The sequence below is a fragment of the Hyperoodon ampullatus genome (assembly GCF_949752795.1).
Source record: "Hyperoodon ampullatus genome assembly, chromosome: 7".
NCBI lineage: Eukaryota > Metazoa > Chordata > Mammalia > Artiodactyla > Ziphiidae > Hyperoodon > Hyperoodon ampullatus.
In genome coordinates this window covers 113,069,191-113,085,082 of record NC_136920.1, presented here as the reverse complement: position 1 = coordinate 113,085,082, position 15,892 = coordinate 113,069,191, and the positions used below count along the sequence as shown (strand labels likewise).

Sequence of the window (15,892 nt, the reverse complement as noted above, 5' to 3'; positions counted from 1 at the left end):
TGACTGGATTAATATAGTAAAGAGATTCTTGTGATGACCTGGTCTATATTTAACCTTGATCCCATGTATATATAGTCTCGATCCTTCTACTATTTGAACTCCTGCTTCTCCTCTGTAAAATGAATTCAAATAAAAGCAGTATCAGCTGATTGTATTTCATAAGCTTAACTAGTATACCAAACAAAAGCATCTTATTTTAAAAACATAACCAAAAGTAAAATTCATAAGTATAACTACAGGAAAATATAGTTATAATTTCATTTCTGATTGAGAAATAGTTGTATTTTACATAAAGATGTTATATTAGAATAATGAACAGAAGATTTGTGTTCCTAAGTTGTCAAATAATGTTCAATTGCATTAATCAGAGGTTTTTTTTTTGTCTTGATCTAGGAGAGCATAACTGTAAAATCTCTATGATTTGTTCACTTTCTGTATCTATTTTTTTTTATTCCATTACAGAGTAGGATGGAGATGGTTAATGGAGTATTGATGATCCACAATGTGAATCAATCAGATGCTGGAATGTATCAGTGTTTGGCTGAAAATAAATATGGAGCCATTTATGGGAGTGCTGAGCTGAAGATTCTAGGTATGCAATTTCTAAGTAAATAAAGAGGAAAAAAAAATGTTGCTGCTTTTCATGCTCTAATTCTTACTATACTGAAGGTTTATGATGTGATCGTAAAAACCTATTTTATGGTTTGAAAAGAAATACTATGTCTTGCTTATATGTATTTTTTTAAGCTTGAAGAGACAAGTATACATGGTGTACAGTTTATCCCATAACTTTCTATAAGATTTTCTCTAATTTTAGTTTTAATCCTAAGAGGTTTATACAATATGTCTTTTTTATGGCATTAAAAAAATCATATAAGAAAAATATGTTAACTTTCAAGGAAGAATGCTTTAAGGGTAGGGAATCAGAATGTATGTTTTCAACACAGCAGTGCTTAATATTCTCCCAAGCAGCTCCTACCTACCAGTAGGTAAATGGCTCCTGCAAGGTGGGACTCCTAAGTAAATCACCCTCTCTTGAAGGGTCATCAACCATTGTCACCCTTCCAGGTTGATGAAAGCCCTTCTGAAGCCAGGACAGCAAGCTCCTAGTGTTACACTCTTGAGAATATAACCACAACACTAGCACTACTTCACTCTTTACTACAGGAAAAATTCAGTCCAGGGGAATAAGCTATCCAGATTGAGCATGGTTCAGTTTCTGGAATGGATTTTACTTTTTCCCACTCTCATGATTTTCTAAGCTTTTGTTCTGGGATGATTATAATACAAAGAGAGAGACATAGATGGTCTTAATGCACCATCTCCCAAACGTGGGCAGGAACCTAAGTGTGCTTTGTACTTTCCACTGACCCAAAGCACAACATTAACAGAAACACCCAAGATCTCTGGAATCTGAAAATGCACCATTCACATATCAGCTCTGTGATAAATCAAAAACCATAAATCAAATTGAATAATGAAGGTTTACATTTGAAATTTCTTCACATTATCACAAATCCATGCAAAATAGATATAGGAGTCCACGTTTCAATGTCGTACATACTAACCAATCAAATATTAATGTACTTTCCTGTCAGCTCATACTCCAACATGTCTGAATTAAAAAGCTGATTCAACTTTCACCTAGTTAATGTTTTATCCAGAAACACTCTCAAATGTGTCCCTTTCTCATTCACTAGACATATTTTCAAAATTATGTTTAATAAGGTATATTCCAAGTAGGCAACCAAAAATATCACCTGCAATCTTCCTATAAATTCCTTAACTTTTCTTTCAATTTTTTAATCCATCTCAATTTGTACCTTTTTGTGTGTGTTGCATCTTTTAATGTTGTGTGCCATCCATTATACTGATATGTGATGGACATAAAAAACTTATGAAATATTCATAAAATTGTCATATTGGCATAAATAAATGTCTCAGATACAGTAAACTTGTATACATATTTCCAGTTTCTCTTTTATATTCAAAGGTGACTTTTTTTTTAATTTGTTTTTGTCTCTCTGTCATGTGTTGTTTTAGTCCAGCATTCTCAACCACAGCTACGTACTGGAATTTCCTGGGAAGTTTAATCAAAACTGTCTTAAAATGATCAGGCCTAGATGAATAATTGCAAACAATGAAATTTAAATAATTCAATTTCTTAAAAATATATTTCTTTTAAAACTACATTTAATTTTGTATACTATTAAAATAAAATATGCATTGAGACTCATAGATGGGAAATGGGTTACACAGGATTGCCTTCTATGCAGATAACCTCCATTTTTCCAAAGGAAGCCCAAAATATAGACTTCTGTGTCCAGCCCCTTCACCTTTTGTCCAAAGTGCTCATTAGTCTTTCACAATTAAAGTTGATAATCATAATTAAATCATCTCATTCTTTGAAACAGCCTTTGTCTCTGGACCCCACAATTGTATGGAACTATCACCTGCTGATGGAAAGAAAAGCCAATAAGATAGCTACTAAATAATAATAAATTAAATTTCAAGTTAGTTCTTTTTACATGTGTAGATATCCTATGATTTTATTAGAAATGCATTCCAAAGACAAATTTGCCAAATCTTGGTGAATCATCCATTAGGGGTTATTGTCATTGCTTGTGGTAGAACTAACCGTTTACTTTTTCACAGCTTCAGCTCCCACTTTTACACTGAATCAACTGAAGAAAACAATAATTATTACTAAAGGCCAAGAAGTCATCATAGAGTGCAAACCCCAAGGCTCTCCAAAACCAACCATCACTTGGAAGAAGGGAGACAAAGCAGTTAGAGAGAATAAAAGGTTAGAAGTCTATTTCATAACTCAAACTCTTAATATCAGACTTTTTGAATGCAGATGATACAAAAAAAGTATATGTCTTGCCATAATTGTGAGATATACGTCATGAACTGACTGAACTATGGTTTTGTCTATATAATGATTAAAAAAACCCAAATTATTTATAAAGAAAAATGTTATACCTCAATATAGCCAGACTTCTTTGCTTCAGTGGTGTTTCAGCACCAGTTGGGAATTTCACCAGGTTATGAAGAAAGCAAGCACTTTCATTAAGTTAGTAAGTTTTGGTTTTCATTTGGATCTTCAGATTTGAGGATCCACAAGTTATCTATGATAATTTTTAGAGATCGGGTTCTCATTTCAATGTTAATATTTAAAATAATATAAATATACCCTGGATCTTCTGGATAATCACTTTATGACAGAATACTTCCAAGTGAAATTTGTGCCACAGTTTGCATTTTTGTTTTCAATCACACTGATGCAAAATACTATAGAATTATTTCAATTGCCACAGGCAAATGAGAAATGTTCAGAAAACTATTTAACATGTAAAGGTTTGTCTTTGGTATGTAAAGCCAAAGGATACCACATGAATACAAATGGGGAAAAGTGATGAGAGAATCAAATAGTTGCATGACAGTCTATATATGGGAAATTTGAAAGTCCCATGCTTTACCAATCATTATCATGTGGTGTTTTAGATTTGGCATAATATTATCCTCCATTCTGTTAAAATAATGTTGTGTATGTTGTTTTACAGTTTTGTTTTTCATTTGATCTATAAAGATAAGGAGTTTATGTTCTGTTTTATGTTTGGATCTCTGTAAACATATAACTAAAATAATTTAAGTCAGCATTAGGGGTCCATTTAAGCAATTCTTTAAGTAATTTTGGAATATTTTCAAATACTTCAAAAATTTCTTTAGAAAATATATATTTTTTCCCATTCAATTCTGAGAAACTGTTTTAAATTGCTTGTCTCTGATGAAATAATTTATGAATGATTGGTTTCCATCCAGGCCCAAGGACCTACGCTGCCTGGAAAAGGTGATAACCTAGAATTGACATGGGTCATAATGGACATTTTGTTTTGAAAATATTTTCTCTTTCTTAGTGGGGGTAGTGTTGGGCAGCACATCACACACTGTGAGATGAGCGTTGCATTTCATTGAATTGCATTTGGTTGAATTATATATGGTCGAATTGAAGATTTTAGGATTATTGCTCAGAAATATCAAAAAAAAAAAAAAAACCTGACACAAATCTTTCATTAAAGCAGAAGAAAATTAATTCATCAAATACCAGTAAGAACATATTTACATTGCTTGGTTATCATTTTTTCTGAATGTATTAAAAATTTTCATATCATCAAAATATATATGCCATATTAGTACAAGGAATTCCATTTGAAATGCATTACTTTGTTTTATGTTTGTGGATGGCATGTAAGCCTTGTCTTATTTATTTCAGTTCACCATAGAATGTTCCTCATCAACTATTCATAGACATCACATTGAGTTTAAAAATGTATCATCTCTTTTGTCAAAGCAAAAGTGCTGAGAGAGGAACGGGATTATGGGTTTTCTATTACAACAGATATGAGCATAGTAAACTTTTTATTTTCCAGAAGTTAAAAAGTATAGTTTGTGAATTTTCCTTTTTTTTGCTCACTTTTCTATTCACTGCTAACCCATTGGGTTAATGAGACAAATACAATGGCTTCAAACTCAGATCACTCAATTTTTCCAGATCTAAAGATCTGGTCAAAGTGTTATTTAGGAAAAAGGCTGAAATGTGTTTTTATTTAAGTAAAAGGAAGATTTGGACACAATTACATAGCATTGTGTTACCCTGATATGTTTATATCATAATAGGTCGGTAAACTGGTTTAATTTAATAACAAAGATCAAAGGTAACAGTGAATTTGTATTTTTTTGGCCACATCTGAATGACATGCAAGATCTTAGTTCCCTGACCAAGGATTCAACCCGTGCCCCATGCAGTGGAAGCACAGAGTCTTAACCACTGGGCCACCAGGGAAGTCCCAAAAGGGCATTTTTATTCTTAAAAATTGACAGGACCACTTGCAAAATATAATTTTTAGTTGTGTACAATTTACTACCACACTGAGACTTCAGGTTTCACAAAAAATACAATCTAGTTTGGTATAAAAAATATAAATGTTCAAATATTAAAATAAGAGGCTAAGATTTAATTAACAATAGAAAGAGTTCCACAAAGTAGTATAAGAAGACATACATAGATATTTGGACAACTGTACATTCTAAAAATATGAATGGAAACTTGAAACTTAAGATTTTAATTATATGTATTATACATTATTTAAAATAGCATCTCAGTTACACATGACAACTTATTTTCTTACATATATTTTAGATCGTTTGTCTCTGTTACAAAGCACCTCAACCATTTGTAAGAATTGTAAATATAAACTTAAGTGGAAAGGGAGATGTTAGAAAACTGTTAAGGCTTTGAAAAGTTTTGGTCATATGTATTTCACATGGGGCTACAGATTCAAATCATGGTTTATTTTGTTGTAATATAAGTATATTCACCATTCATGTGATATTCATCAAGTATATCCCCCACTCATGCAACATACAACTGGGAAAAAAATGTTAAACGAATAGCTTTGCCCTTCATTCATAATCTTCACAGTTATTTGGAATCTTTCCAAATTAAAGATTGAAACAGCAAATGGCAGTTTCCTACATGGGCAAATAAAGACTAGTATTCCATTGGGTAAAAGGTTTTAAAGTAATAATATATCATAAGAGAAACATTTAAGTGTGAGAAACATATCCAAAAGCATAAAATTGTGTCCAGAGCAATAGCATAAAAATGTAATAAAAGCTTTCTAATTGCAGAAAAAAATGTTACCTACTCATCTGAAAACATGTCAGAAACTCAAAAAGGTGAATTTAAATCTAGCATTAATTTCAATTTAACTCTAAACTGTAAATGCAATGTTATAACAACTGGAGGTTAATAGTCAGTCATTTGTTTTATCAATAGAGTGTCAAACAATTTATTAGCTTACCTTTTCTGCCACATTTTCATGGAATGTTCCCAAATTCAGTTTCATTTTGTTTGTTTTTGGAGGGATACTTCAAAGTGCAGACTTTTTTGAATTTATCTGTTTCACTAAAGAAATACAGAAACCATTATTTTAAAGTTTAAAATTTAGTAAGGAATAACTAGAACACAACATGAATTTTAGAAGAAAAATGATTAACAAATAAGTTGTCTGATTATACATTACAAAATATTTCATTCATTTGGCCCTAAATGATACATCTAAAGTATGTAAGAAAATTGATTATATTAGAGTTTGAGATTTGCTTTTAGTCATTTTTTTGTTTATATTACAGAATGAGTTGTTTATATCAGAAAATGATCAGTATGAACTGCTGTTCAAACATTACATCATATTATTATTAATAATGATGATGATTACTCATAAGTCTGTAGCATTTATAATTTACAGAACACTTTAACATTGTGAGTAACAGAACCCAGTGTGTAAAACAGGAAGACTATGAGTTTTCAACAAGTTACTTAGTTTTCTTACTTATAAAATTGGAATCTAAAAGAGTAACCTTGTTGGGCTCTGAAAAATAAATGACATTTTGTGTGTAAAATACATTGGCTGGCGTATGGCATTCAGTAAGTGCTCAATGAATGTTATCATGGTGATGAAGTTGTTGCTGCTGAAGTTGGCAGTGGTGGTGTCGGTGATGATGATGGTATCATTTGAGCCTTTGAATCTTTGCATACTGGTCTCAATTTTTTGTTATCAATAGATCTGAAAAACTTTAACACTTTCCTATCCTTTCTCTACCAATTAAGGGAAACATACCTGAACTAAGTTATTATCTGGCATTAAAGGAGTCTTTTGGGCCTTCCATGTGACAAATTTGTTAATCTGTGTCCCTAAATTGACATTCTTTGTCCATCACACCCCAAACCTCCACTTCTTGGAATCTATTCCTGGTGTGGCCATTCTCACCAATCTTACCTACTCCTAGTTCAGTATCATTGAGATAATTTCTGAACTAGCAGGTGGAATAGTTGCTTGTTCCATGATCAGTATTTTAGGCCATGAGAATATACATATAGATAAATATACATGGGGAGTTAATGGAAATAGAGAAGAAGATTTTAAAACTATATTTATTTTTTTCTTTTAAGGAATCTCTTGGTTTTGCCCCATTTCTTTTAAAGATCACCAGCACATATCCACTTAAGTTCCTTTATCAATCATGTCCATTTTCATACTAAAAGGAACTTGCTCCAGGAGTACTAAGACATGAAACAGTCCATGGGGATTTTCTCCTCTAGTATACTTTCATTCAGAATGTTCTGCTCATCAAACTCATATTAGATTTTCACTTCAGCTCATTATTTCCATTACTTGGCCATTAACTTTTGCTAAAATATAATCACCCAGAGGCACTCCAGCAGTGCACAAATATTAAGCTTGCATTATTCCTTGTTCATTTCCTGTACTTTTTGTGGACAAAAACAATTTTGGCTGAAATGAAGAATACATAGCTTTTGGTAAAGGCACGATTTGTTTTGTTTCCTTTTCATCTGCACATATATAAACTGTTATTGCAATGCATAGAATATGCCATACATGTTTTAAAAATTATTGACAATTATTGGAATAAGTACCAATTTTTATTTCTAGACGGGGGTGGTGGATACCACTTACAGAGATAATAGACTATAATTCAGATGGGTGCTAAAGAAACCCTGCATCCCAAAATATAAAAATTATCCTATGGAAGGACAGTATTATGGTGTAATTTTTCTTTTATGGGTCTATAATCTAAGGAAACACTTGTCCCAAATCCCTTGTAATAATCCCCTCCTCACCAAAGGAGCTTCAGAATGGTGAAGTTTCCAACTTACTCATTTAACACGCAGAGAAAATCACACTTGGAGTGCCCATTAGTTGACTTCTAGTGGGAATTCATGTTGTGTTTATTAGGCAACAATGATCAGGCTCACATACTGACTCACAGACATATGGAAAAATATATTCTTAGCACAAGCCCTGAAGGACACTGTTACTGAGGGGAAAACAGAGTCTTCTTTCATTTCCTAAGGAAAAAGAGGAATTCATGGGTATGATTAAGGTCTTGTTTCTGTCTCTTTGTTTCCATCTACATGCTGTGTCTGCTAATGAACAAGCTGTTTCATTGTTTCCTCTGCGACAATGTCTTTTACATATTAAGAACATAAAACAATATAGACCCTAGGTATCTTGCTTTTTTCAGGGTCTAAGAAATTGTATAATGAGAGGAAATGAGCATTCATATATCAAGAATATATCAGTTGACTTCCTTTATCATTAAAATCTATGCTTTCAAAGGAAATAAAATAAAATAACATTTATCTAAGGGAAGAGAAGGTTGATAGCTGATTTCATAAGTTTTAATATGTGTGAACTGCTTGAAGTCTACAATGTTTTATCTACAATTTTTATCAGGGACTGTGAATTGATGTTCCAGAGGCCCACCAAGCTTAAGGGGATGAAGAGGAATTGGCCTTACACTCATTATGGTGGGGTTAGGATGCTGACTTCCTGGTTTCAAAAGCTAACTGCAGAAGGTCCTGCCTAATTAAACTTCTCTTTAAAATGTTAGCAAAGCACTAAAGAGGAAAAAATGCAAAGCCATAGGAGCATTGGAAATTAACCAATGTATATGAACAAATTTTTGGCCTCTAGGAGGAATCATGTCTTTAAGTAAAAATGGGCTCAATTAAGAAATGCTCAAGGGCTATTAAAACCTAGGTCCCTGAAACTACAAATAAATCAATATAAGAAATCAAAAGGTAGTATTCCACTAACCGCCTTCCACCCTCCAAAGTATTTTATATTTAATTACTCTGGACTCTCATAATTCCCCAAAGCAGGTTATTCATTTTCTCACCTTGTAAACTTTACACAAACTTTTCCCTTCTCTCTCCTCCCCTTCCTTGTAGCATGCTGGTCAAACTCAATAACACTTGAAATCTTAACTCAAAAGACAGAACTCTCTTCTTATGCTTTCTCACCATTGGAAATGCTCAAGCAGATACAATAATCAAGAAGCTGTAGTTAGTATGAAGTTAGGTAAATGATGTAACTCAACTTCTAACTTTTAATTTAGTTCCCAACATGTGCCAATTCACAACCCTCTGATTTAGATATTTTCACCTCTAATATACCAATTTTGAAACTTAAAGAGATTAAATGACTTGTTCAAGGTCATCCATCATAAAGCTGAGCTCTAAAAATCAGTCTGATGCTAGTCAATGATTCTCTGACAATCTTTAATAGATTGTCTAGCAGTGACAATCTACATGGAGAATAGTGATTGAATACCTTCTTAGTGTCCATGATGTTTCTGATAATTCTGATTCACCTTCCCTGTCTATACTCAAAAGCTGCATGAACAATATCATAGGCAGTTTTCACACACACACACACACACACACACACACACACACACACACACACACTCTGACAAATATTCAGAAAATCCTCCAAATAAAGAACTAAATTTGAATCTAATTTTCCTTCCAACAAAAGCCATGGAGCCAAACTAAAAATCAAGAGACACAGTGGTCAAAATTTCACCTTGCTTTTATTTTTTTCTTTCTCCATCTTACCTTATGATAAACTAGACCACATAGGTATTGATTGACAGTCCAGTTATAAGAAATATTATGTGTTCTTTAGTTTCAGTGGCACATTGATCAATTGATCAAGTGGTATAGAAAAAATAATTCTAAAGATACCATTATTGTGATGCTTCTGGGCTGTGCTCAAATATTTTTCCCATTGTAGATCTCCCTTATTTTGAGGGATACCCAATGTTCTAAACTTGGTCTTCCTCAGACAATGAATCACCCCAAATTATTCAAACTTATTGAGTAACAACGTGCTCACACAACGTCAAATAGTTGAATGGGAATGGAAGATCAAAATAATTCTCACACTCACATTTTCAGATGATTCCATTTTCAAAAGTATGTTTAGATAATATAACAATGATCATGAATATTCAAGTTAATGACATTCATTTAAAGACAAAACATGCATGTAAGAAAGCTTCAAATTATTTATTCCTAACATTTCCCAAATTTAAGGTCGTGGAAAATCTAAATGTTCCTCTTCAAAGGTCTTCACACATTTTTTCATGATCTCACCATCAGTTTGTTTCATTTCTACTTTTTAAAAATGTGTTAAATATAACAAAACATGCCTCAGTTCCCAAGAGGAGGTAACACTGAGGAAGTCAGTTAATTTAAGCTGCAAATGACAACAAAATAATTCTGGCTCTGTTGTGCTATGAACACCTCCAGTTTGTGGCTTTACATCTCTAGCTAATTACTAGTTTAACAAATAGTTCATAAATTCTACTTCTAAGTATGGTTAATTTACCCCAGTTACTATAAATTGCTGCACAAGTTGCTTAGTTATGCTCTCCACATAGGCACAACTTGAACAAATCATTAATTGCTTAAAGGCTTTTCTTTTCCAAAAGCCCCCCAGACTACAGCGTTCAGCTTAATTTGTCCTTAATACAAACAACATGTAAAATACTTGGGAATTCAAGCATCTAAGTACATACTACTGACTGATCCTACTATCTCACCAAGTGACTCTTCAGTGAATATAAAATCGTGAAAAGAGACGATTCTGGGGATGTTTAGAAAAAAAGTATTTTATGACGGACATTTTTAGCTTCCTCTGAGAGTTACAGAGTCACTTCTGTTCAGTTGTTGCATAAATCAGCATCTAATTTAACTATGGTTGACTCATAATTGGAATTAGTGGGCTGGTTACAAATCAGGGCATAGACACAATAACCTTGACAACAATGAAAAACAACCTACAGATCATTTCTGTAAAAGATAACATACACACATGTAATCATTAGCATGTTTGCTTCTCTTTGCTCAAATAACAGAGTTATTTATCAGATAAGGTTAGATAGATAGATGAATAGATTGATAGATAGATAAATAGATGATAGATAGAAAAATATAAGATGAGCACTATGTTCTTAGTTGTATCTAGAGGATTCAGGGTACCAATTTATTTTTGTTTTTCTCTCTTTTCAGTTGTAAATAGGAGCTCCACTTCTTTCCCTAATGCCAAATTGCTGAGACACTGTTCTGTTTAATTCAATTTACTTCAGTGAAAACAAAACTTTATTCAACATATACTGAATGTAAGACACTATGCCTGTTCATACCAAAACAAGTAAGACAGAATCTCAACCCTCAAGGTGGCACCTGTTTAAAGGGCAATAAAACTAACTCATAGATAATTATAAAACAGGATATTTAAGGTAATAATAACATAGAATTATTAACACAGGATCCTTAATAGATACTATTTAGGTAATATTAACAGGATAATTAAGACAACAATAAAAATAAATACCTTTTATTGAGAATTGGTTCTTTTATCTAGGCAGTACTTAATATCAATCCTCAAAATAAGGTACCATTGTAAGGAACATAAATCAACCTCATTTTAAATAAGGTAATTGAGTCACAGAGAGATTGCCTAAGGCCACACACATAGCAAGTTACAGAGTCAGAAAGAAAGTCAAATTCTCATTGGAGCCAAACCACTTCTTGGTGTATTCCATTATGTAAAAAAAACTTTTGTGATTTAAGAAAAGGAGAAAATTAAATCTGTATGGAAGATGAGGGAAAACTTGGATGAACCACCATTTGAAATAGTCCTGAAATAGGATTTGACACATAGAGGTAGAATGTATTTTAGAAAGAGTTTAGAATTTGAAAAAAAAAAAAAATCATGAATCCAGCACACTTTTGTGAAAGGTAAATACTATTATTTGGCCAAGGAATAGATTATGTGTAAAAATGTAAATAAGCAGGAAAGATTGAATAGCTAAGGACAAATTGAGGAGAACTTGGAAAGACAAATTGAGTTTATGCTTAATTTAGTAGCCAAAGGGTAGTTTTTAAAAGACTAAGCTCACATCTATTTGGGAATATTTACTTTTATTATACAGTTTTTTAAACTAAATTTAAGTTTCTGTAACAGAAAAAATATGCCCGAAATATTACACTAATCTTCCCAAAAGAAAAAAGATAAAACGATGACAAATATAAAATATGTAAATAAATATTATTTAAATATCTTGATTTTATCACTGAGCTGACAAGACAGTCAGGAGGAAATGCTAAGGCCAGGATCTGAGCTTACCCTGGACTCATGTGTCAAAACTGACTTTTATCTCAAGGGCAGTTACTGACCTTAGTTTTTATGTGTTGCTGGGACAAGGGGGAAGACAAAGCCCACAGCATGCCCCCTATAAGACTGGCTCACAAGTGGCTACCCATGCAGAGTAAAAGTGACTTTAATATTAATCAACCCACTCGGAAAAATCACAAGGAAAATCATGTCTGGTGTCTGAGTTCTGAATGGAGGGAGGTGGTCTTTCACTGAGATTTTGTAATTACCAGTAAGAAACCCTAAGGTATAGTACCTGGGCAGCCTGAAGAATTCAGTGTAAGAATGTAGTTAAGGTCGACCCCAACATGAAGTGAACCCGACACTTAAGGTACAACAAAGAATTAAAGGTAATGAAAGTACCCGTATATAGGCAATTTTTGTTTTATATTGCCATAAAAAACTATAATATTTTTTTAATTTTTAAAAATAAGAAAAAAAATCAAAAACTAAAAAAACATAACATGAGAAGGTATTTGGAGTTAAAGTGTTCCAAGATGCTTGAATTATTTGGAAACAGGTAAATATATTTATTAATTTTAGAATTTGCTAAGTTTAAGTGTGTCTAAATTTCTAGTACAATGAATAAGAGGATTGAAATTAAGTGTGCTGTTTCCAAACTAGTTGAGGAAATAAATATAATGAAAATATTAACTAATCGATGAACAGAGGAGAATGAATATATATATATATATATACATATATATTTATATATATATATATAAATATATATGTATATACACACACACACACACATATGGCAAATGAGGGACAAATAGGAAGTATGAAATAAATTAGTAAAATACACCCAAACATTAGGAATGACTAGAAATATTGGAACTAAAATAAAAATCTGATAATCATATGTTTACAAGAGATATGCTTAAAGCATAAAGAAATAGGAAAGCTGGAAGTTAAAGAGTAGGAAAAGATTTATGAATTAAATACTAATCCCTCCAAAAACTTAACTCCATCCATATCATAAAAATAGACTATAAAAGAAGAAAAATAAAGATGGTCATTATATAAAAAAAGCTTAAATTGATCAAGCAAACAATTTAAAGCCTGTACATCTCTTATAACTGCTTCAAAATATGCAAAATAAAAATCAACCAATTTATAAGAAAAAATAGGTGAATCGTAGTAGGTGACTTTAATATATATTCCTTGTATTTCAGAACTTAGAGGAAAATTTATATCTTAAAGGCTTATATTAGAAAAGGAGAAAGCTGAAAATGAAAGAGTTAAGTGTCTATCTTAAGAATTTAGGAAAAGAACATGAAACTAAACTTACAGAAAGTAACAAGGAATTAATAAAAGCAAAAAATTAATTAAACTGCAAACAAATATCAAACATAATTTAAGGGTTGACCAAATATTGGTCCTTTCAACAGTCTAAGAAAATTGGCACATCCCTAGTGATCAAGAACATGAGAGAAGACATAAAAAAATTTAAGAGAAAAAATTAAAACATAAGCACAAATTTTGCAGACAAATTGAAAACATAGTAAGAATATGAGGAATAATTGAATGTCAACAAAGTTGTATGCTTAAATGAAAAGGAGAAATAAAACATAATTTCCCAAACTGACTCAAGAAAAATTGGAAAATCCAAATAGTCAAGTAATTATTATATTAATCGTTAAAAACCTTCACCCCTCCCACCACACTCAAACTCCAGGCCCAGATACTTTTACTTAAAACTTCTACCAAACAAAGAATAAATGATTCCAACCTTACACAGTTGTTTTATAGTATAGAAAAGAAGGAAAACAACCTAACTGAAGCTGACAAAGAGAGTATGAGAAGTAAAAATACAAACCAAGCCCTCTCATGAGCATAGATGTAAAAATTCTAAACAAAATATTTGCAAATATAAAACAATAGAATCTAAAAATGATACTACACGACCAATTTGGTTTTCACATAGGAAACCAAGTTGATTTAGCATGAGAAAATCAATTTATACAATTTACCACATTAAGCATAAAACAAGAAAAAGCTTAATGTCATCTCAATAGAGCAGAGAAAGTATTTGATGAAATATACCTGTTTATGATTTTAAAAAGTCTCTGGCACCTGGAGGGGAGGTGTGGGGACATTCTAAACCTCTGAAGGTATCAATCATTCAGTCAATAAACTAAGAATAGCAAAATATTAGAAGCATCCCCTTTGAGCCTGGGAAATACACAAGAGTTTCTGCTATAGCCAAATTCAGCATTTTATTAGAGGTCCCAGCCAGCAAGGGAAGAGAAGAAAAAGTATGAGAAGTGGAAAGTAAAAAGGAAATAGAAAATAATGTAAGTAAAGCTTTCATTATTGGCAAAATACTTAGTTGTACACATAGAAAGTTCAAAATAATATATAGGAAAATTATTTTAATTGCTTAGAGAGTTAACTAGGTTTCTCAATACAAAACATAAATAAATTTGCATTTCTATACAACAAAACAAAAAGAGTGAGAAATTTACAATGGCATCAAAGATGTTACTTTTGAATGGGAGGTCTTGGAATTGTTCAGGGAGGGATAAACAGCATGCTTCTGGGATTAGTAATGTTCTAATTTTAAAATTTATATTTAGTTAAAATATATAATTTAATTTATCTATGGGTGATAACTTTGCCAAAAATATAGTACACCCAGAACCCAGTATTCTAGAAGCTTATTGCTTATTCCCTCTTTTCTGATGCCAGAGGAGCATTTTAAGTGTAATATTCTCAAAGGCTTTTTTGAAAGAAACTCCTTTTTAAGATTCCATGCAAAGCAGTTACAGAGACAAGTGGCTTGAGTTTGGGTCCCATAGCAATTTAGATATCTTTGTACTCTTCATCACTGTGTGCACCAGCAGTGTCATTGGACTGAAATTACTAATAACAGTGATTTACTAAACACCCATTGTGTACCAAGCTATGTTGCTTAATACTTTATAGATGCTGTTTCTTTCAAAGATGTTCTCTATGTGTTGTGGGTTGTGCGTATGAACAAGTAGAAATGGAATAAGAGCAGACAATGTGAGAATGCCTGAGTATAGATCTGACTATATTGTTTGTGTTTTTAAAATATATAAAATATTTATGGTTTACCTATAATTTTTTTTTTTGGTACAACTGGTTTCTCTGCTGGAATGGATCATTTTGTACACAGTTTTCCCAGGGTATCTGAAGGTCATTGTTTTCAGAACCCTCTGCATGGATGCTCAAGATCCTTATATAAAATGGCTTGTACAGTCTGCCCTGCATATTTCTGTGTTCCACATCTATGGACTCAACCTTCTGTCGATCAATCTTCTAGGTATGTGCCAGAAGATAAAGAGGGCTGGCTGTATATGCATATTTTTAAGCTTTTCTTTTAACATCTATTATAAGATACTAGTTGACCTGTACATTATAAAATTCAATTTAAAAAATTTAAAGTATTGAAATAGTATTTAGGAAATCCTCGGTCTCACATTTCATGATAGTTCTTGGTAAGTAAATTAAACATGAAAAAAATTACTTATTTACTTGTTAGATGTTTGGTTGTACCCCAATTTTTTCATATACTCATTTTTTGATGATTTAATCATTATTGGGGAAAAAAAAACAAAAGAGAAATGAACATCACCACTTGCTAGCTGTGTGAATTGAGCAATAATAATAATTGATAACATTTATTATGGGTTTACAGCAGGACAGGAATATGTGAAAGCATTACATATATTAGCTCATTCACTCCCACAAGGTTGGTTTTTGAATCCTTCCCATTTTACAAAGAAATTGAGCTCTACAAGCGTGAAATAATTTGACAAGTCACACAG

General features: G+C 32.0%; 1 protein-coding gene across 3 annotated transcripts in view; it reads left to right on the top strand.

Annotated features, from left to right (window-relative positions):
- CNTN5 (contactin 5) overlaps nucleotides 1-15,892 on the top strand; it is a gene marked incomplete at both ends in the record, with an annotated part of 772,249 nt that overhangs the window by 473,492 nt on the left and 282,865 nt on the right. For all 3 annotated transcript variants that reach the window (XM_079707897.1, XM_079707896.1, XM_079707895.1), the window contains 2 exons: nucleotides 463-592; nucleotides 2,656-2,806. In XM_079707897.1, the coding sequence (XP_079564023.1) occupies nucleotides 463-592; nucleotides 2,656-2,806 (281 nt within the window). The remainder of the gene's footprint in view (nucleotides 1-462; nucleotides 593-2,655; nucleotides 2,807-15,892) is intronic.